This window comes from Thamnophis elegans, chromosome 7 (genome assembly GCF_009769535.1).
Source record: "Thamnophis elegans isolate rThaEle1 chromosome 7, rThaEle1.pri, whole genome shotgun sequence".
Lineage (NCBI taxonomy): Eukaryota > Metazoa > Chordata > Lepidosauria > Squamata > Colubridae > Thamnophis > Thamnophis elegans.
In genome coordinates, this window is record NC_045547.1 from 29,859,582 (window position 1) to 29,881,512 (window position 21,931).

General features: G+C 37.6%; 1 protein-coding gene across 1 annotated transcript in view; it reads right to left on the bottom strand.

The window, feature by feature from the left end:
* Window positions 1–21,931, bottom strand: part of CARD10 (caspase recruitment domain family member 10) — a 46,920-nt gene that overhangs the window by 19,112 nt on the left and 5,877 nt on the right. Inside the window, exons 3-12 of the mRNA XM_032220704.1 lie at window positions 19,590–19,808; window positions 18,504–18,641; window positions 17,001–17,326; window positions 10,909–11,088; window positions 6,749–6,904; window positions 6,009–6,134; window positions 5,144–5,341; window positions 3,929–4,066; window positions 2,218–2,333; window positions 831–871 (exon numbers count right to left, since the gene is read on the bottom strand). Of these exons, the coding sequence (XP_032076595.1) occupies window positions 831–871; window positions 2,218–2,333; window positions 3,929–4,066; window positions 5,144–5,341; window positions 6,009–6,134; window positions 6,749–6,904; window positions 10,909–11,088; window positions 17,001–17,326; window positions 18,504–18,641; window positions 19,590–19,808 (1,638 nt within the window). The remainder of the gene's footprint in view (window positions 1–830; window positions 872–2,217; window positions 2,334–3,928; window positions 4,067–5,143; window positions 5,342–6,008; window positions 6,135–6,748; window positions 6,905–10,908; window positions 11,089–17,000; window positions 17,327–18,503; window positions 18,642–19,589; window positions 19,809–21,931) is intronic.

Here is a 21,931-nt window from a genome sequence, read left to right on the forward strand (position 1 = left end):
GTGGGTGTGGGGGCAAGATCTTGAACTTTCAACTAGGTGGGGAAAACTGGGAAACTTTCAGATTCGGGTTTTCCCAGATGTGCCAACGTGGCTCTCTTAATCAATTGGAACTTTGAGCAATACTTTGCCTTGGACTCTGATTTACTTTTGGATGCTATTTGGAACCCTAACATTGGAACCCTGACACTTGGGTGACACCTGTCCCCCAAAGATAGCAAGTCATGGAGTAAATATGGGCTCTTTAAAGAACCCCCATATTACATTAAAATCAGGGCTGTGGAATCAACAGAGAAGCTTGAATTGAATTTAGGCATTGAACGATTGGGTTTTGGGCACACCTTTGGCATACTTAACATCTAAATGCAAAAATCCCAAGAGGATCAGGCTAAATACCAATCTTCCTGTTGGATGCCTTAGTAGTGAATGCCACAAAACTATCTGATCTCAGGATATACAGTGAGGCAGGCTCTAGAGATTTACAACCTGTCACCGATAACCAATAACAGCCAGAAGCTGAAACATTCATCTTTTCCAGTTTCTACTCTTCTGAATCTGAATCACATTCATTGTCTAACCACTCCCCCTCCCCAATAAATTAAGTACGCCAAACAGGAATAACTTTAGTCAAGCATGCATGCAGGACACCAGTGAGCCCCTGGATAATTAACCCACAGCTAGCAACTGAAGCATGGGGCAAGTGTGCCCCCATGTGGATGCATATCCATGCAGGTGATTTTGTAAGAGGGAAAGCTCTTCTCTGCTTGCCCCAATAATCCCTTTTGTAGTTTTCAAGATGAAAATGTTTTATAGGAAACCATGACTAGCAATACCTGTTAAGTCTTCCATGCTACCAAAGGACCCATAAGACCAACTGAAGACAGAAAAAAATACAGAACACAATGAGGAAAAACATTACTTTTTACAAAAAAAAAATCAAAATCAAATCTCTTATATTAATATTCTTTCATTTCTTCAAATAATTCATAGGACATATAAAATAGTGGGAAGATCATTTCCAGCATTCATTAATCATCATGTTATCATATTATCTATATTGATAAAAAAATTGTATCCTGAGCAGGGTAATTTCATTATCACTTTGTCTGTCTCATTAATCCTAGAGTTTTGTCATTGTTAGTTGCGAAGTTGTGTCCGACCCATTGCGACCCCATGGACAACATTCCTCCAGGCCTTCTTATCCTCTACCATTCTCCGGAGTCCATTTAAGCTAACGCCGACTCTTTGGTAACTCCACCCCAAAACCTCATTCTCTGTTGTTCCTTTCTTCTTTTGCCCTCAATCTTTCCCAGCATTAGCTCTTCTCCAGTGACTCCTTCCTTCTCATTAGGTGGTCAAAGGATTTGAGCTTCATCTTCAGGATCTGGCCTTCTAAAGAGCAGTCAGAGTTGATCTCCAAGAAACTCACAGGAGTCTTCTCCAGCACCATAGCTCAAAGGTCTCAATTATTTGGCACTCAGCCTTTCTTATGGTCCAACTTTCACAGCCATACATTGCAACTGGGAAAACCACAGCCTTGACTATACGCACTTTCATTGGCAGAGTATTGTCTCTGCTTTTTAATATGCTGTCTAGGTTTGCCATAGCTTTCCTTCCCAGGTAAAATCTCTTATTTGGAACAGTTAAAATCTCTGGGGAGCAGGTTAGAATTGAAAGTCCCCCTGTCTCTTGCCTGGCCTATTTTTGTTCTCTGCCATGACTTCATTCCCTTTCCAGAAGATAAAATGTTTTATTTCTCATACAGAAAACTGACAGAGAAAACCTTGAGAAAGAGGACCCTGGATTGTTCAAATTCAGCACTGAAAGAATATCTCATATGTTTCTACCAAACATTTGGCAATCTGAATTAAATAAAGTCAAAGGGAATCAATCCAGAATTCACGGTAACACTGCAGTTCTACATGTCTGAGGTAATATATTCCTCCACCAGTCATACACTAATGCATTGTTTCTCAACTTGGACAACTTAAAGATGTGTGGACTTTGACTCCTAGAATTCCCCAGCCAGTTTCGGGAATTGAAGTCCACATATATACCTTAAAATTGCAAAGGTTGAGGAAAAAATGCATTCATGTTGAAGTGTGTTCCACAGAAGGAAATATTCTTCTGAATGAACAAGTCCAAGTTCATGAGAGTAACAAGTCCAAGTTCAGGAAGGTAACCAAGAGAAACTCCTTTACAGCCTATTCTAACTGATACCTCTTGAAAGGCATTGGCCCATCTTCACGCTGCCGTCGGAGTATGGAACCTGCACATGGTGGAAAGGGAAAGATGGAGAGCCGGTTTATTTCTTTCTCTCTGTCTGGAGTCACTTCCTAAGGAAAGCAGAAAACGTATGTTGAATTTAGACCAGTTCTTACCTCTCCATCCCACATCCCCTTGTCTCAATCATTCTTTAGCTAGGCTTGATATCACCCGCTTGTGATTAATTTTAATCACAAATTACTCAACAAAAGGCGCATACATATAAACAAAAATTCTGTAGACAAAACTTTTTTTCCTGATGTGGTTTCATAATGTCAGGCAGGTTATCATCTAACTGAGGCATTGAGGTACCATTGACAGAAGTGGGGTAGTATATTTTTGTTTAATTATTTCTAACCCATCTTTATATTTTTACAAATAACTCAAAGTGGAGAAAATATCCAGCACACCTCCTTCCTCTTATTTTCCCCACAACAACCCTATGAGGTAAGTTGGGCTGAGAGGGAATGACTGAAACAATGTCACGCTGGTGGCTTTTGGGACTAGAATGCATTCTTCCAGTTTCTAGCCTGGTACCTCAACTACTGGCCCTATTCTCTAACCTGATAACCTCTTAAGGCTTAGGGGTGGCATTTTCCAGAATTCTGAGTGGTCATAATGGGTGGGGATCCAGTGGACTATAAACCCAACACTTCTAAAAGATTTCATATTGGTGAAGATTAGCCCAAGTACCAGAACTCTAATCAGAAGCTAATATATCCAGTTTGCATAATATTTAAGACAGAATACAAGGGATGGTTCAAGTTCTATTTATATTTATATCATCACTAGCAACATCATAGAAGATTAAAAACATCCCAATCAAAATCCATCCTGAGAGGAAGGAGACAACTTCAGGAAGTAAATGGGTTAGGTTAGCAAACTCAAAATTAGATGCTAGTGTCTCCTAAAGAAGTGGTATTGAGAACTAATGGTTCGGTCATTATACTCCACCTAATTTTCAAATCAGCTGAATTTTGTTGATTCAGATTCGCTGCACTCTCTCATTAACTGATGAGTATGCCTTCCTGCAATAAAGTATTTACCTAATGTAGGAGTCCAGTACATAATAGGCCAATAGTAGTGGCTGTGACAGTCTTGCCTACCTGCTGAACACAGTGCAGAATGTTATATAATTTTGATGGTTCTAGAACAGAGCTGTCATATGTTCTCGTCAAAAAACATAAAAGAGCAAGTTCCCACAGATATGCTGGGATTGGAATCCCCAATTTAAAACTCTCTAGATGTTTTGGGATCATAACAAGATTCTCAATACAACCTAGTTAGTTAGTTATAGGAACCTGACTTATAGCCTCAACTTTGCCCTTACTAAGTATATTTTCAGCTTCAGATATCAGTGTTTGCCACCTAAACAGAAAAAAAGCAAGTTTCCAAAAACATATAAAATTATCTTATACCAGATCAGCTCTTTCCTTCAAAAAGCATCAATTGTCTTTCTTCCTTAATAGCCGCCACAAGATAGTCCTCCTCATTTTGCTGAACTACAGCTTTCAGCATCTCTCACTATCAGACAGATTTTGAAAATTATATCTCAGTAAGTCAGGACAGACTATTCTCTGCCACCTAATTCTTTGTAATTAACTGAGGTCCTCCAGCATTTAAGAATTTGCCTTTTTAGTTCATGGCTTATACAATCTCTTCTTACCATATCTGGCCCTACAGAGTCTCTTGGGAACACAATGTCCAGGATGTCTGGTGACTCTACAATCCCATCCTCCGGGGACAAGGGCTTCTCTATTATGCTCCAACTGCTGCTGTAGAGTGAATGAGAAGAGGAACATATCTTGGGGGCCAGAGGGAGAGAAAAAAGAGAGAATGAATGCAAGATACTTCAATAAAGTAACTCATCCCTTAAGGTTCATTCCTACACAGACACACATTTAATTTGCAGACACGAAGTCTTTGCATTACTTCATTTACTGCATTGATTCTATGGAGAGTAAAAAGACCATTCCTTTTCTGATTTTAAAAGTCATCCAGACTGACTCAATCATTTCAGAAGGAAATTTCACTTTTGCAGTACCAGAATGTGTTTGATTTTTTTAAAATATCAAGCTAAAATCCTATGAATGCCATGGGATTTGTTTTTGTTTCATTTTGATAAAATATCAAAGGCTTGAAGAAGAATTTGGGACAGTTTAATCCTACAGACTTTAATGTAGTTTAAAATTAGAATATCTAGCTGTCCTTTTTGCCTTCTTGATGGACAGAGGGTAGGGCTATTTTTTAAACGGGCTCCTTGTGTTCTGATTTCACACTCTTGCAATTATCTAGAAGATGAAGGCATGGAGGATAGCTTATATTACCACTCGCATATGCCCTTTTCCTCTCTAGCAAGCTTAACTGAATTCCTGTAGAAGGAATGGCAGAACCTGTGGGGGGGCAGAGTGAAAGGGGGAATCAGCCTAAAATCCCTATGTAGCCATAAGAGAATTAAATCCAATCCCTCCCCACCTTGAGTGCTGTTGGCCCTCATCTAATTCTAAACAGGTGCTGAACTTTAGTTGAGAAGATTCCTGTGCATAGGTTTTTAGCAATTAATGTGTTAATTGAATTGTGTAGTCCTGTCTTTTGTGCCTGACAAATTCCCTTCAATTCTAGTTTCCCTTCCCAACAAGACATTGGCCTTCTTGTCTTTCTTTTCAAGGATCCTTGATACTCTCTAAGTTTGTTTTTTTCCAGACAATTCACTACTCAAACTAAGCAACATCATCAGTGCCAGTGTGTGGTGTTACCTAGTTTAGGTAATGAAACGTCTGCAAGAAAACAACCAAGCTCAGAGAACACCAAGGACCTCTCATTTCAACCCTGATTTACAAATATTATTTTCTATTGTCTTTCTCCTTTCCTCCAAACATACCTTCTTGGCAAGGCCCCTGTTACACGAGCATCGCTGCAACTGTCCCTCTAGGGTGATGATCTTGCCCTCAGCCTGTGTGAGTTTGCTCAGCAAGTCATCCCTGTCTTCCTCCAAGGTCCGAACACGTTTACGATACTGGTCTTTCTCAATGAGGCTTTGGGAATACTGGAACTGAATATCATCTCGGCTCTGAATGGCCTAAAGGAAACAGTGAATAAGGGGAACTGATGGGTGAGATTATAGGCAGAACTGTGCATAGCATATGCTCTTCTTTTCTCCAAATCGCATTTTAAATAAGTTATATCCAATTTTGCACATTTCTGCTGTTTGAGTATCCATAATCAAAAAGATAAAATGCCATGGTTTATTAAAGTTCTTTTCAGCTCTCTTCTGGTATTTACCAGGCCGCTCTAAACAAAGAACTTCCTGATTGAAAGTAAAATTACAGTAAGATAGCTCTTTGAAATATAGAGAAATGAGAATGCATTGACATATAATTCAATCAGTATAAAATTACTTTTAGAGCAATAGCAATGGAACAGAGCACATTCAATAAAAATAACACAAATAACCGAGAACTGGTATAAATAAACAATCCTGATTCACTTCTAGATGTTTCTATTTGATCTAGGATCTGAGATCATATTACACAAGTTTCTATGAAGAACCACACTGAAAAACAGGATGGATTGGAAACAAGCACCATTCTTCCATCTTATCATTCTTAGATGGTTTCTGTATTTTTCTGTTACTTTTGAGTAGCATGAAATAGGGTAGCAAGAACGTTGTTTAATCTTATGGTTTAATCTTAACTGCATACCATAATTATAAACCAAGGAAATATTTCAGAGGAGAAGCAATTTACCTGATCTCTTTCCTTCTCAATCTCCTCTAGCTGAGCCAGCACAGTGTTCATTCTGTGCTTATATAGATCACAGTTCTTCTGCAGAGTATGGAATTTCAATTGTAAATCCTCCATTTCTTGCAGATACTGAGAAAGAAATTCCAAAGATGGATTATTTTCCAAGTAAATGTTCAGATCTTAAGCAAAGGCAGTTGGGGGTTTTCAATCTCTTTTCAAATGCCAGGGTTCAGAAAGAAGAAAGGGTACATCATCTGTTTTGCAGCGCTTACCCTCCCCATTTTCAATTATCATGCATAGCTTAGGACAAAGGGACTAAATTTAGAATTTCCAGACTAGAAAGCATGTATCTAATGTTTAAAAGACATTGGAAGAAGGATGGAGGAGGTTTTTCCTGCTGAGGTCCAAATTGCCTTAACCTCTATGAAGGTGTTCATTCTAACAGTAGTGAGATCCAGAAATGAATAGTATTAGAATCTTATTTTCCTTTTTTTATACCTGTTTTCAGGGGTGGAAGTGGAATTATCTGTCTCAATTGGCAAATGATTCCTTCCATAGGTTTTGCTGGCTTTTTTCAAAAGGGTAGAACAAATTAAGGACTATCAGGGATTAGAGTCCAAAAATACTTTGACTGCCTTTAGCCCATGGCACAGACATTCCCTGCTCACTAATGTCTAGATTTCATGACGGTTCCAATGCATCCCCAAGCTTAAATGTCTGGGGTTAGTATTACAGCATCTCACCTTATCTCTCAGCTGTTCGGCACACTGCAGCTCGTTTTGTAAGGAGTTGATCTTCTGACACAGTTCCTGTCGGTCAGCTTGTGCTTCCTTCCAATCATGTTCCAGAATGTCTAGAAGAACCCTTTCAGAGCCTGGAGCCTTATCTTCCCTTGCTTTCTAAGCAGTAAAGAAGCAAAGTTACCCATCTGCTAGGACCTAATGATAATTAAGGCCTTTTGGGGGTGGGGGGGTGTTAAGAGAAATCAGCATCCTTGCCTAGGGAATATTTTAAAATATCTCCACCAGCAACTCCAGAGTAGAGTTCTCTATCTATTCTTCTCTTTGTTTACTTGACAACCTCCAGATGTGTTTAACACCCTTCACCCTCAGTTAACACTGGAGTGATCTTTTTTTTAAAAGATTCAATATCTATATGCAGTATCTTCACCACCAACAAAAGAGAAGGGTGCATTTGTGCAACAAACTTCATAGCAGTGTCGCACCATTTTTAATTTCATGGCTGCTTTAAAATAATTCTGAGTCCTCTAGTCTAGCAGGGATTCTGAAAACTGCCAATTAGCAAGCCTGCCCCTTAGTTTCTAAGCAAAGAATGACTGTTAAATCTATTTGAGACTATAAGATTGATGCAGTTTAACAGCCTTTTCATTCCCATCAAGAGTAGCCTGGGGTATTCTGCTGCCCGAGATAGAGCAATGACTGGTTGCAAAAATCAAGATACATTGATTCTAAGGTCAATCAAGTTACTGTCTTCTAAAACAGAAAACCACACAAGCAGATCTCTCTCTTCCTTGTCAGTAGAGAAATATATTCCACAATTATACGCAGGCTTCCTTTTGAAGCCTAAGATGCTTGTCTCAGTATCTCTAATAGTATTGTCAGCCCTGATGGCGCTTCCATAGACTGATTCTGCATTAAACCAGTAAGCCACAGTAGCTGTCGAAGCCAATAATGTACAGGCAAAGCTCTAGTTTTGATTATATTTAGATGAATGATATGAGGGGATCTAAGCAGTGAAAAATACTTACGCTAAAGAGACAAGCTGTGTCAGATTGAAACCGTATAACCAAAACATCATAGCTAAGCAATGTTTTATGGATGATTATGAACATGGGCAGATGGGCTCACATCTTCCAAGATAAGAACCTTACAATTTCATGCTTTCTGGGACGAGTTCTTAAACTACTCTAGATAAAAATTACCAAGTATAATGGAAATGGCAATATTTTGCTGAGTATGTAATAGATTTATATAACTGATTGTATCCCTATGCTTCTTCCTCATGAACACTTTTCTTAAAAACTATATGGTTACTTGAACTAGAGGACCACGAATTAAGATTTGGATGGCATGGCTACTTATGGTATGATAAAAGTAAAGTTAATGTGGATTTTAATAACCATTTTGTTAGACGTGCCATACTAAGAGTTTGGAATAAATATAAAACAAGGCTCTTTACGAAGTTACCTCTTTGGATGTCACCACAGGAAGCCTTTTCTAGAAAAGAAATGGTGGCAAAGCCAGACTGGTTGACTTATGGTAAAATTTAATCTTTTAACTCTGATGACCCAATACTAAAGATGAGAAAATAACTTGAATCAGAAGGTTATGTTTGCTATTGATTTACCTATAAACAACTGAAAGAAAGGTTTAAACTGGATAAAAAATGTTATGGATTTGACTTTGTTAAAAATGAATTGGAAATTTCATAATATGGTAAATGATAAACATATAAGGTCTATAAAATGTTATTGAAATTGAATTTGGAAAATGAACATGTAAAACATTGTTTGATTCAGTGGGCAAGGAACTTTGGATATAATGTGATGCTTGAACAATGGGAAAACATGTAGACAAAGGTTTGAAAGGTTACATTAAATTATAATCTAAAAGAAAATTTCTATAAGATGATCATCATTGGTATTTAACATCAGATACGTTATCTGAGATGTATAAAGGTATGTCAAATGAATGTTGGAAGTGTAAAAGTAAAGAGGGAACTTTTTACCATCTATGATGGAACATGTGATAAAGCAAAAATAATTGGAGTATGATTCATATTTTACTACAAAAAAAGTTTGAAAATGGAGATAAAAATGAAACCAGAACTTTTGCTCTTGGGTTTAATGAAAAAAGAATTGGAGGGGAATTGGAACTTTGTTATATATTGATCTAAGCGAGACTATTGTATGCACAAAAATAGGAAACTTTGATTCCTACTATGGACGAATAGTTGCAGAAGATGATGGAGTTGGCTGAAATGGCAAAATTGACTAAAGAAAAGAACATAAGTATTTTTGTTTTCATATGGAGACCGCTTCTGAACTTTGTGCTTAATGTGGAAAGGAATGAAAATTTTACCGATCAGACTGATAGATCTTTATATAAATGGCTTGTTCATATTATGAAAAAGCAAAAAGTTATGATTTGATGTTAATGCCTTATGGGAGTCAATGCTTCTTTTTCTTTTCTTATCTTTCCTCACCTCTCCTTTTCTACTCCCCTTCTGCTTTTTCTATTTACTTTGTAAATTGTATTTTATCATTATATAATTCAATGCTTCTTTTTCTTTTCTTATCTTTCCTCACCTCTCTTCCCCCCCCTTCTGCTTTTTCTATTTACTTTGTAAATTGTATATTATCATTATCATATAATTCAATAAAAAATGTTGACTGGAAAAACTATATGGTTAAAACATTAAAAGGATTTGGGGAAAAGGAAGAATTTTAAACCCAAATATACTGTACTGAAGTAACATTCACCAAAACTAAAACAAATTAGAATAAGTTACGCATCATGAGCTAACCTATGTAAATAACCAAATAATTGGACTCTATAATACAGGATAGTTTTAAATCATAAATTCAAGAAAAACTTCAAAACTATATATATTCATTCATATATTCCAGAGTAAAAATAGGGGTTATTTGGTAACCCAGATATAACAGGTTGTTTACATCTCTCAAACAGCTGAGAATCACAGCTGCTCATACCACCCACTGATATTATAGAAACATCTAAGCCAGTGCTAGAGGCCCTCTTTTTAAAATATTTTTTATTTTTAGCACTCTACCGACTCAGGTTATGACCCAGCACTAGTGCAAGAATGAACACAACTCTCATGCAATACGTAGTATGTTTATCTGGGTGGCAAGTCTTACACTTATTATAAAAGACTACTTTGTACTGAAGCCACTCAAGAAGAAATGTTTGTCAATGTTGTGATGAGGTAATTTAAAAGGGAACAAAGACTGTGATTTACAAAATTACAAGGCATTGTGGGAAAGGAAAGAACAGCCTTGTTGGCATTTATTCTTTTAATTGTTTAAGGTCTACATGTAAAATCACACATATAACTAGTTTAGTGTTTGTCAATCAGATTCCCTTAAAATATATTCAACTACCATCTGTATGCTTAAATTGGAACTGGAACAACAGTACTAGAAGTATAATACTAGTAGAAAAATCATCATTATCATTTTAGCCATTGCCTAGCCATTGCAAGATGCACCAACAGACTGGATTCATATATCACACCAAAATGATTTGTTTTATTTGGATGCAGCTTATTGTGTAAACACTATGGCTTGCCAAGTCTTGTTTATGACTTACATGAGATATATGAATCAATTGTTTACTTGTTGATTAAGCAAACTACATCTAAAACAAATAGACTTAGTGTGAAGTAGCAACCAAGTCACAGGCCCAGAATGAAATTCTAAAACAGAAGTTTTAATTATATGCAGATTAAATGGGTTTCCTTTAAGGTCCTCAGCAGCATTCCCTGACATCTGAGTTCCAAACACATAAATCAATGCACAAATTACCCCAAGCCTATTTAACTTTGTTACTTGAAGAATTATGTGAAGTCCAAAACTTCTCAAAGGCACCAAGTAGGAAATCTGGACTATGCAACAAAGAACCTTGGAAGGTCCATAGCTGGAGTCTCAGGGCAGACCATCAAATAATGAGGGTATAATGGCACATGCTGCTATGAATTACAATATCTGGGTTTCTCTGCAACCAAATATTTTTTATAGATCAAGGCTGCTCTTTCAGAAGCTATCCCAGTTTAAATACAAAAATGACCCCATACAGAAGAAGGTTCAGAGTAGAGAATGCTTCTATTGATTCCTCTCAAATCCACACTTTCCAAAATGTACCTGCATTACGTTCTGCAACTCCTGAAGTGAAGCAATTAACCTCTGGTTCTCAGTTTGCAAATCAGAAATGTCAGTAAATCCATGATCCTCCACCTCCCGCTGAGGAGCCATTAATGTTTGTTTCTTCAATAAGGAACATTCTTCCTCCATACCAGTGATCTTGCACTTCAACTGATCTAGCTGAAATTTGGAACAGATTAAAGACTATTATAGCACTACATTGATTATACCACTAGCGAAACAAGTGGGTTACATTTATATAGGGCTTCATTTTGATCTGGAAGTTAATCAAAATTAAGTCCTACATAAAACTTTTGAACGGTTCATAGTCAATAAATATTGTAGTAAAAAGAAAGGCGTAAACTGGAGTATAGGTGAGTTCTCTTCATAAGATATGCCCTATTTCTGAATGTAATGATGGATTTGTGGAATGGACACATGTTCAAAAACATTTAAAATAATAGGTAAAAAACATCCAGAAGATCAGACATGCCTTTTCCAATTTTATTTCCTCCAGTTCAACTCTCATCATTTCTGGCCAACACATCCAACCAGGTTCACTGACACAGGATGTTGGACATTGTTATCCAACATGATTGGTAACAACTAGTTTGAGGAAGACAGAATAATGGTTTCAGAAAATTTCTAATCTAAACACATATATAGATTTAAAGTTAAAGTTTCCAGCATACAGATGAAATAGGCATGCCTAATGCTCAAAATGAAATTCAAGTAACCAAGGGGTTGTCTAATAAATTCTGTCAAGTATCTGGAGTAAAAACATTATTTAAAATTGGAACTTGACATCTATTTTATACCTCTACCTGCTTTTCAATAGCTTCAAAAGTAATCTAACCTGGGATTCAACTGAAGAATCTACCAAACTCCAGAACAAATTCTAGTGATTGGCACTTCAGATGAATCCCATGGTTGCATTTAATTTGGAACAATTTTAAGACTGCTGAAAGCAGCTAAAAGAAAGACACAAGGGTAATCTAGTTAAACCCACATCTTAGACTACCATGGACAATGTTTGGTAGTAAGAAAGTGGTAGAAAAGCCATACTAAAGTAAAATTGATGGGTTGCATCACACACATAGGCAGGGTTGAATTTTTTTCTCTTTCCTGCTTGAGTGGGAATTATGCTTTTTTAACACTGTTATCTTAGGGTTTATGCTTTCAAGTCTTTCCCATTAAAAATGGCAAAAAATTCATGCTTCCAATTTTGGAAAATTCAACAGTGTGATCAAAATGATTTTAGGAGCTACAATTTTTTAAAAAGTACTACCAATATATGTTTTAACCAATCAAGCATTTAACAATCAAGCATTCCTACACAAATGGAAAACATACATCACACTGAAACTGCAGCACACAATACTCCATCATGATAAAGTGATTGATGCTATAAGATGAGATTCTTAAATTTTTCTTTCTTTCTTTTATAAATAGAGCCAAGGTGGCGCAGTGGTTAAATGCAGCACTGCAGGCTACTGCTAGATCAGCAGGTCAGCGGTTCAAATCTCACCGGCTCAGGGTTGACTCAGCCTTCCATCCTTCCGAGGTGGGTAAAATGAGGACCCAGATTGTTGGGGGCAATATGCTGACTCTCTGTAAACCGCTTAGAGAGGCCTGAAAGGCCTATGAAGCGGTATATAAGTCTACTGCTATTGCTATAAATAGTCACACACTAAAGGAATTAATGAATATATAAGAATGAGTCTGTCTTTCATTAACCATAGCTCTATTCTATCTTAGCCTGAGTTGTTCAAGGTAATTTATTTATCTAATTTATATGCCACTTATCTCATAGTACGAGGTAACAGTCAGCTACATGTAGAATTGTGAAGAACCATGAAACATATATTTCAAATTTTGACTTTACCATAAAATCAATAACTTTCATCTGCAATATAGTACAAATTTATCTGATGATTTTAAAGATTTTTGAGATAAAGTAATGAAGATGACTGTGAATTCAACTACTATATGCAAATAAATTGGTATCATACTATTACATTGGTAAGGTTATGCTTTAAACACAAAGAAAGATAAATGCTGAAATAATCAAAATCTATAGCAAATCTTGAAATAACCAGAATAATGTATATGCAGTATTTCATAGAAGATAAGTACATATAAATGCACTCTCACAATTCAACCTATTTATCAGGGAGATACAGTTAACATGAAAAGATGCCCCACCACAATTATAACTTGTTTAATTTGTTTAAATTGCTCAAAAGAAATTAGGAATAGTTCAGCCATGGCCTATAAAATAATGGCTTCCCAGAGCAAATACAAAATCCACTTCAAGCTCAGATCTAACTAAAAAAGGCCAAGACTGCCACCATCTATCATTTTTACAGCATCATCAATATGCACAGGGCTTTGAACAGTAAAATAGCAGGTAGTGGCTTTATTCTTCAGAGACATAATATAATTGGGAAAAGGGGGGATATAATAAATATCTGACACCATATTATTAAATGCAATTATAATTTACACATATCCTTAGATAAATTATAATCTGGAGGGTCAACATAAGACCAAGCAAAAGAGACAAACAAAAGGCTCAGAATTTTATGATGTGTTAGGAAGGCAAGGAAAAACTGAATGGCATCTAGAATTGCTGCCATACCTGGAGTTCATAGGCTACTTGTAAGGGGCTTGCCTTGCATGCAATGTGATATATCCACTTAAAAAGATCAAGACCCAAGAGATACGCAAAACCCCTGCCTCAGACCCCTGACAACTACTGCCAATCAGAATAGGCAATAATGAACTAAATAGATCAATAGCCTGACCTAGAATCCAGCAGATCTTCCTGATTAAATTCTTTGTATGCAACACATCCCAAATTTAATTCTGACACCTACATATCACCTAAATATCAGCTATGCAATGAAAATCCAGCAGATCTTCCTGGTTAAGTAAATTAATAATCTGATAGTGGAAAACAACTTATGTTCCAAACCAAACCACATTTTTCCTGGGGATACATTAAAAGAACACTATTTGTTAGGCATGAAGCTACTATTTGATTTTCATTGAGTCTCACTGTTGCAAAAGAACAATAAAAGCACAATCCAATTCCCACACAGCATAGCCATAATCTTGGGTTGTTTTGGCCTTTTTCACAAAGACTTTTTTGACTTAGTCGAAAGGATCATCTGAGGCTTAGCATTTTTATAGGAGACACTTTGCTCCCTCCCATTCATTGCGTTTGTCATAATTCTAGTATTATATGAGTTACAAAGAATTGCCAGAGTCTACAGTAAGAAAGAATCTTACATTGGGACCAAGAACTGGGCCTAGTCTTCCAACTCTGCAAGAACTGGTGACTTGAAAGTAGTCTTTGACTTACAACAGTTCATTTAGTGACCATTCAGTTACAACGGCACTTGAAATGTGACTTATGGGCATTCTTCACAGTTACGACCTTTGCAGCATCCCTATGATCATGTGATCAAAATTCAGACACTTGGCAACTGACTCATATTTATAACCGTTGTTGGGTCCCAAGGTCATGTTACCACCTTTTGCGACCTTCTGACAACCAAAGTCAATGGGGAAGGCAGATTCACTTAACAACCAGGTTACTAACCTATCAACTGCAGTGATTCACTTAGCAACTGTGGCAAGAAAGGGAAATGAGACAAAACTCACTTAACAAATGTTTCACTTAACAACATAAAATTTGGCTCAATTGTGGTCGTAGGTCGAGAATTACCTGTATTCCATCTACAAAGATTAGAATGAGAGTTTGCAACAAGACTCAGTAATACTTCAAGGAATCAAAGGATGCCCTTCAAAATGGTTAGGCAGGCTCAGATTAAACCGGCAAGGAATGTGCCTGGGTTTTATTTTAAAACTGCACATGAATAACATCTGAAATATTGCATAACAGTATTCTGGGTTGGTTTGGTTTCTTCTATGTCCTCTTCTTTGTTATTTGTTAACTTGTTGGTTCTGGTTTTGGCTTTAATCCTATGTTTAGCTGCCCAAAGTTCTGATGTGTGATTTGGACAGTTCTAAAAATCAAATCAATAAATAAATGTAGATATGCTCCTATGGACCTATACATAAATTGCACTTGCTATTTAGAACAATCTTGCCCATCCTGGACCACAACTCCCAGGTAAGAAATTCGCAGAATTCTCATCCCTGGCTATACTATTGGGAAGACGGATATAGTGGGGCAGGGTCAATCCCAGAACTGAAGAAGCTTCTTAGATGAGAAGCAAAACATTTTCGAGGGAAAACAAAGTCCTGTCGCCTTTTGAAAACGCACCTTTCAGACAACCATGACCTGGATGACTGAGAATCTCCATAGATATTACATCTTTCCTATCAGAATTTACATGAGCATAAAGAATGGGGGAAAATATCTCCTAGTTTTATCCCCAGAACCGCAATTCAGTAGCACAGATTGTTGAGACTATCAGTGTCTGAGACTGAGCGTTGGTTCTTACCTGATACACTCATTCTCTGTTGAAGTGGAGACAGCAGCCAGACTGGGTTTACTCCGTCCAGTAACCAATTGGACTGAGTCTACACTTATGATGTTCGCCAACTAAAGCCACTATCATAACATTAATAAGTATTTTAATCTTATTCTTTCTCATCTCTCCCCATCTGTTGTCTTTGTGTGACTTGTTTTTTAAACAGACTATTGGTAACAGAGGTTTGAAAGTGATTTTGGGAGACAGTTTTGCTAAAGAGTAGCAAAAATGTTTTAGAGACATAAATGGTATCTTGGGAATTCCATCACCAAGGGACAAAGATTACCCTGGGAAATTAGATTTCTGTCTAAGGTGATTACAGTATTTTTCAGAGTATAAGACACACCAAGGTTTTGAAGAGGCAAATTTTTAAAAAAAACGTTTTGCACTCTGCAAACCTCCCAAAAACTGGCCCGTTTTTTTGTCAAAAAAAGGGCATGAATACCCTTTAGGAGACTTGTAGAGTGCTCCTGGGGGGTGGGAGGGGGCAAAAATGAGCAAAAAATGACCCGTTTTTCACAAAAACAGGCCTGTTTTTTATCAAAAAAAAGGGCATGGATTGCCTTTAGGAAGCTTATAGAATGCTCCTGGGGGCTGAGGGGCAGTAAAATTGGTTTTTTTGCTCATTTCTTCTCTCCCCAGCCCAGGAGCACTCTGAAAGCTTCCTAGAGACTATGCACTAAGGGGGAGGGGTTTCAGGAGGCAAAAAATGCTGTATTCAGTGTATAAGACGCACCCAGATTTTCAGCCTCTTTTTTGAGGGAGAAAGCTGCGTCTTGTACTCCGAAAAATATGGTAGGTATTTTGAAATTGCATGAATGCCTGCTGATCATACAACAGATCTAGCAGAAGTGCACAATTTAAAAAAAAACTTAGTACAGAGTAAATTTTAAAATACATTTATAAATATTGATTTTGTTACCAACATCTCTAACATAAAGATTCATAAACACAGGTGCCAAACATATTTGTTCAGTCACTGATTTTCCAAGATTCTGTTTAAATCTAAAACTATAAATCTATTTTCTCTATTTTAAAAAAAGACACCAGCAATGTCAAACTAGGAATTTCCTAAGAGGGTCACAGACATAAAGGAAAGTCATGTTGAATAGGACCTGGCACAAACAGTGTCCAATTTTCAAATTTCAAAATTAACAGTTGGCATTTCGCAAATCCATGGAAGTGGGGGTTGGCATTTAAGAATATGATTTGGGTCATGAGTTACACGGGAGCTAAGAGTAGATTAAGTGCATTTGGGCACACTTAGGAGAAAAAACCTAGGGCAGATAGGAAGGGACAGCAGTAAACTCAGCAGAGAACAGAATTGCAAAGGGACAGGTGACTGTGAGAATGCCTCCAAATGAGCAATGTAACGAACAACTAAGGGACAAGAGAAGCAATTTTATACCAGACATAGCAAAAAGTGCCAAGACACTGGAAGCAAAATGAACTGATTTTCTGATACTTTTTTCATAATCCTTTTTTACTTGGATTACATTTACCAAATATATTAGTAACATAATAACCTTCCATCAAGAATTGCTTTAATTTGGACATAATTCCACTGTTCTGAATTGCTCACCATACCCCAAGTTGCAGGTCCCTACTCCTTAAGACAGCAGTGTTCTTCTCTTCACATAGTTGTGCATAGCGCATGGCCAGCAAATAATTTTCATCCTTCAGCCTCAGCAGCTCCAGGCTATTGGTGTCCCAATCTTCTTGGAACCTCTGGCAACGTTCTTGCACTTTCTGTAATCCCTGGAGCTGTTGCTTCAACTGGCTACATTCCTTTTCTAAGCCTTGGTTTTTTATTTGGAGCTGGTGTTCTTTGGCCAGATGTTCCTTTCGTTGGGCCCTCACCTTCTTCACCTCCATCATCAGGAACTGAGTCAGGCCTTCAGGACCTTCCTCATCTGGAAATGGGACAGAGGATGATCATTAAATTACTGCCACGAGTAGACAAAATGCTAGGAGTCATCAGTCAGAACACCTCATGCATAATTCAAACAATAAGCCAACTTGTCAAACATCTTCTTAATTTGCAAGCACTTAATATGTGAAATATCATGTTTATAAACATGCATGTATGCTTAAAATTTGTGGCAATCATCACTGCAAGCACACAGTAAGACACTTAGCTGCATAAGGTGCAAAGTATTGCTTATTCGTGATAAAACTGTTCTATAAGAAAGTCTTAAGTATCTGGCACTTCTGGCAAACAAAATTCCTTTGCTCAAATCCATATGAATGTAAATGCATCTCAACTTGTATTTCCTGAGAATTGCACCAGATTCTCCATGAGGCTTATTTATTGTTACAAACCTTTTTCTAATATGGAGATGTTTCTCTAATGCATACCTATTATGTACATATTTTGCACTCAGAAAACCCAAACTATATAATCACATGGCAATTTATAAAAATGCAAGCAGGGTAGATTATTTTAAGAATGAGTGAATTCAAACTGTATATTTTGCTTTTATTTTGGCAAGAGAGCTGTTCAAATAAAAATAACATTTGTTCATAGATAACAGTGTTATGATAATATAGGAGTCTATTCACGTACAGTGGCAAAAGATATATCAGTGGAAGCGGCAGAGAAAAGGCAAAACAGTTAACCAATATACAAAAACATAATCTTGGTATCATGAAGAATTCTATAGTATTGTCCTGAATAGATGATAAAACCAAAGACAAACAGACAAATTTAAGCTTCCTGCTATTTTCCTGCTAAGGCAGTTCTAAAAAATATCCATGTGGCTATTTTTATATCTTCAAATCTCAAAAGAAGATTGTTTTGATGACCAATAAAAGGCCAGTTCTAGAGTATCTCATCTTCTAAATGACAACCACTTTATGTTAGGAAGGCATTCAAAACAAAATTAAAAATGACAAATGTAGAAATTTCAGTACAATACGGGCCAAGCAATCTCACATAAAATTCTCCATACCAGCAGAAACCTCAATAAAGCATCCATTTGTGCATATATACAAACTATATATCAAGAGCTTTGAAGGCCCTCCTTCTTCCAAAGTAAAATCAACCTTCTCTAAATCTGACTGAATATCGTGTTGCTTACAATCTCTTACCCAAGATGATAGAGCAACGCTGAACAGGCTGTTTTCCTGTTAGTCGGGTGAAATGGTCAGGATAATAGAACTCCAAGGACTCTAAGAATGCCTCATAGCCTCGCTTCCCTCGCCTTCGAAGCATATCCATCAGGAGTCCTGTAGAGATTTTTTTTTAAAATCACACAGATAGGATACAAGTGATTAGAAACAGAATCCTAGTTTTGGTGACTGCATATCACATGATGCCATCTTGTGCTTAATTTTGGCTCATTAAATAAACCATGATTGAATAAATAACAATTAGCTAGGTTTACAATCACATTAAATTAGGATTTAATACAGTAGCCTATTCCCATTCTAGAAATATAAAGCTGAAAATTGTAAAAATATCACTTGGACTAACCTTTACAAGAACAACAATGGCCTTTTAAAGCCAAGTCAAGACAGCAGGATTTAGGGAAATTCCTTAGGTCTTATGTAAGTTTAAGCAAAAAAGAATCATAATCTATTCTCTAAAAATACAGGTAATTCTCAAGTTATGACCCAAATGGAGTCTGCCCAGCAATGGTTTATTATGGATGTAATTTTGCAGAAAACTAGCAGTAAATGTGGTTATTTACTTAATGATACAGCTAAAAATAACATTGTAAATTCACTTAATGATCACAATATGTGACAACCAATTGTAGATTTAAGTCAATGACCACATTAGCATACTCTTGCTATGGTCAACTGACTAATCAATAAAGTTATACAATACTATACCATTAACATGCTCCATCAACAGCAAAAGGAAATCCAAAATATCAATAATATAAATTAAACAGAAATTAAAAATATAGGTGGATTTTGTTTTTCTTTTCGCTGGGCTTTGAGAACCTCCAAGTTAGACTTCAGTTCCATAAAGCCTTAAGGTAAAGAAAGTACTGGGTTACATGGAGCTTTGGCCTGTTGTAGCATGGCTGTTTTAAGGTACCATAGAATCACTTGAACAGGCCCTTCCTTTCATGCAAGAACCAACTAACTCTCTGTATTGTACTTTAAACAAAAAAAGAGAGACTTTTCACTGATTTCTCCTCCGTGCAATTTCCAAATATCTCTCACCTGTTCGGTTACTCCTACATGGGAACCGATAGGCACTCAGCACCTCCTCTTCATCCTGCTCATCTATGACACGACATTGGCGCAAGTAGGGTGTCAGCTTTTCTGGATTCAAAGAGCGAGTTAGTTGGTGTCGCACACTCTCAATCTTCTCCCACAAAGCTTCCTCTTCTTCCTCTTCTTCAGAAAGACTTTGGGCGTGGTTGATACCATCTTCAAGCCCTATGAATACATATTGAGTAATACTGAAATTAAGGACATTAATTTCCTCGGGTGCTTTTAAACAGTTTGGAATTGGATTTTTCACATCATTTTAATGTATAAAGGTAAAGGTTCCCCTCACATATACGTGCTAGTTGTTCCCGAATCTAAGGGGCGGTGCTCATCTCTGTTTCAAAGCCGAAGAGCCAGCACTATCCAAAGACGTCTCCGTGGTCATGTGGCTGGCATGACTAAACTCCAAAGGCACATGAAACACTGTTACCTTCCCACCAAAGATAGTTCCTATTTTTCTACTTGTATTTTTACATGCTTTAGAACTGGGACAAGTAATGGGAGCTCACTCTGTTACATGGTGCTAGAGATTCGAACTGCCGACCTTTCTGATTGACAAGCTCAGCATCTTAGCCACTGAGCCACCATGTCCCTATAATGTATACTGAAGATTAAAATGGGGATTTCAACTTCTACACAGAAAATGGAACCAGTCTAGGGCTGTTCTTTATTGGAGACTGAGCAGCACAAAGTATATTTATATTTAGACTTTGGGCAGTTTACAATATTCAATAAACACATTAAAATCATAATTAGTAACAATCAAAACATCAAAACTATAGAAATTAAGCTAAAGTAAAAAAAAAAAAGCAGATGAAGGAATGTTAATAATAGCAGAAGCACCTTACTAGCTCACCAATCCCTGGAGTTCCCAGGCCTGCTGACATAACCAAATCTTGAGAAACCCTCAGAAGCTCAGAAAAGATGAGGCCAACCTCATCTCAGGGGGCAGAAGATTCCAGAATGTGAGGGCTGCTGCAGAGAAGGCCCACTGCATAAGGTCTATTAAATGTAACTCCCTAGACTACAGAAACTGTAACAATGCCCTCTCTGCTGAATCTGGTGAGATGAGCATATGAATCAGAATCAGAATAAAAGTGTTGAAAGGACCTTGGAGGTCTTATAGTCCAACCCCCTGCTTAGGCAGGAAACACTATACCAGTGATAGCGAACCATTTTTGGCTCACGTGCCAAAAGCGGGGGGAGCGCAGGGGAGTTGTGCGTGGGCTTGCCATGCCCATAATGCTATGCACAATACCTAGCAGGCATCCGTGCACAACCAGCACTTCTCCCCCCCCTGCTTTTGCCATGCTTTTTTCACCCTCCCCAGGCTCCAGAGGCTTTTGAGGAGCCTGGGGAGGGGGGAAACAGCCTTCCCCCACCCCCGTAGGCGCTCCAGAGGCTTCAGGAGCTTCTCTGAAGCCTCTGGAGTGTAAAAAAAACGGCCCTATGGGCAAACCAGAAATTCAGGAACGGACTTCCGGTTTGGCCATAGAACTGTTTTTCACCTTCAGGAGGCTTCCCTGAAGGCTCCGGAGCGTGAAAAATGGCCCTACAAGCAACCGGGCTTCTGGTTAGCTGTAGTGCCATTTTTCATCCTCCGGAGCCTTCAGGGAAGCCTCCTGAAGGCTCCGGAGGATGAAAAACGGCACTACGAGCAAATCTTCAGGGAAGCCTTCAGAGGGCAAAAAACGGCCTCAAAAGAAGGCCAAAGTCAGCTGGCGAGTGCACACATGCACGCTGGAGCAGACAGGCAACACCTTGCGTGCCTTAACAATTGACTCCATGTGCCACTTGTGGCACATGTGCCATAGGTTTGCCATCACGGCCATATACCACTTCAGATTGGCTGTCCAATCTCTTCTTAAAAGCTTCCAGTGTTGGAGCATTCATATGAAGTTGGGGCAAGGTCCTTCAAATAACCCCATGCTAAGACCTACATTCTGTATGAACACGGAATTAAATTTGGGAGGGGAGTCTTGGGGAGTTTCCTTGTTTTTTAATACTATAATATTCTTATTTTAAGGCACACAAAATAATAGGGACCATACACAAGCTCAAGAAAAGATGCAACAGTTTTAACGTGTTCAAAGCATGTGCTATCTGTCTACCTATAAAATCTCTAAATCACAATTTGCCTTTCAAATGCAAATCTCTGCACAGCATAATAATAATAATACATAATGCATAATAATTTCCCTATGTTTTCCATATCAAAATGACAAGAACTACTAAAATCAGAATAGCTCCAAGGATTGTAAAAAGGGAAGTCAAGAGACCATAACTAGCAC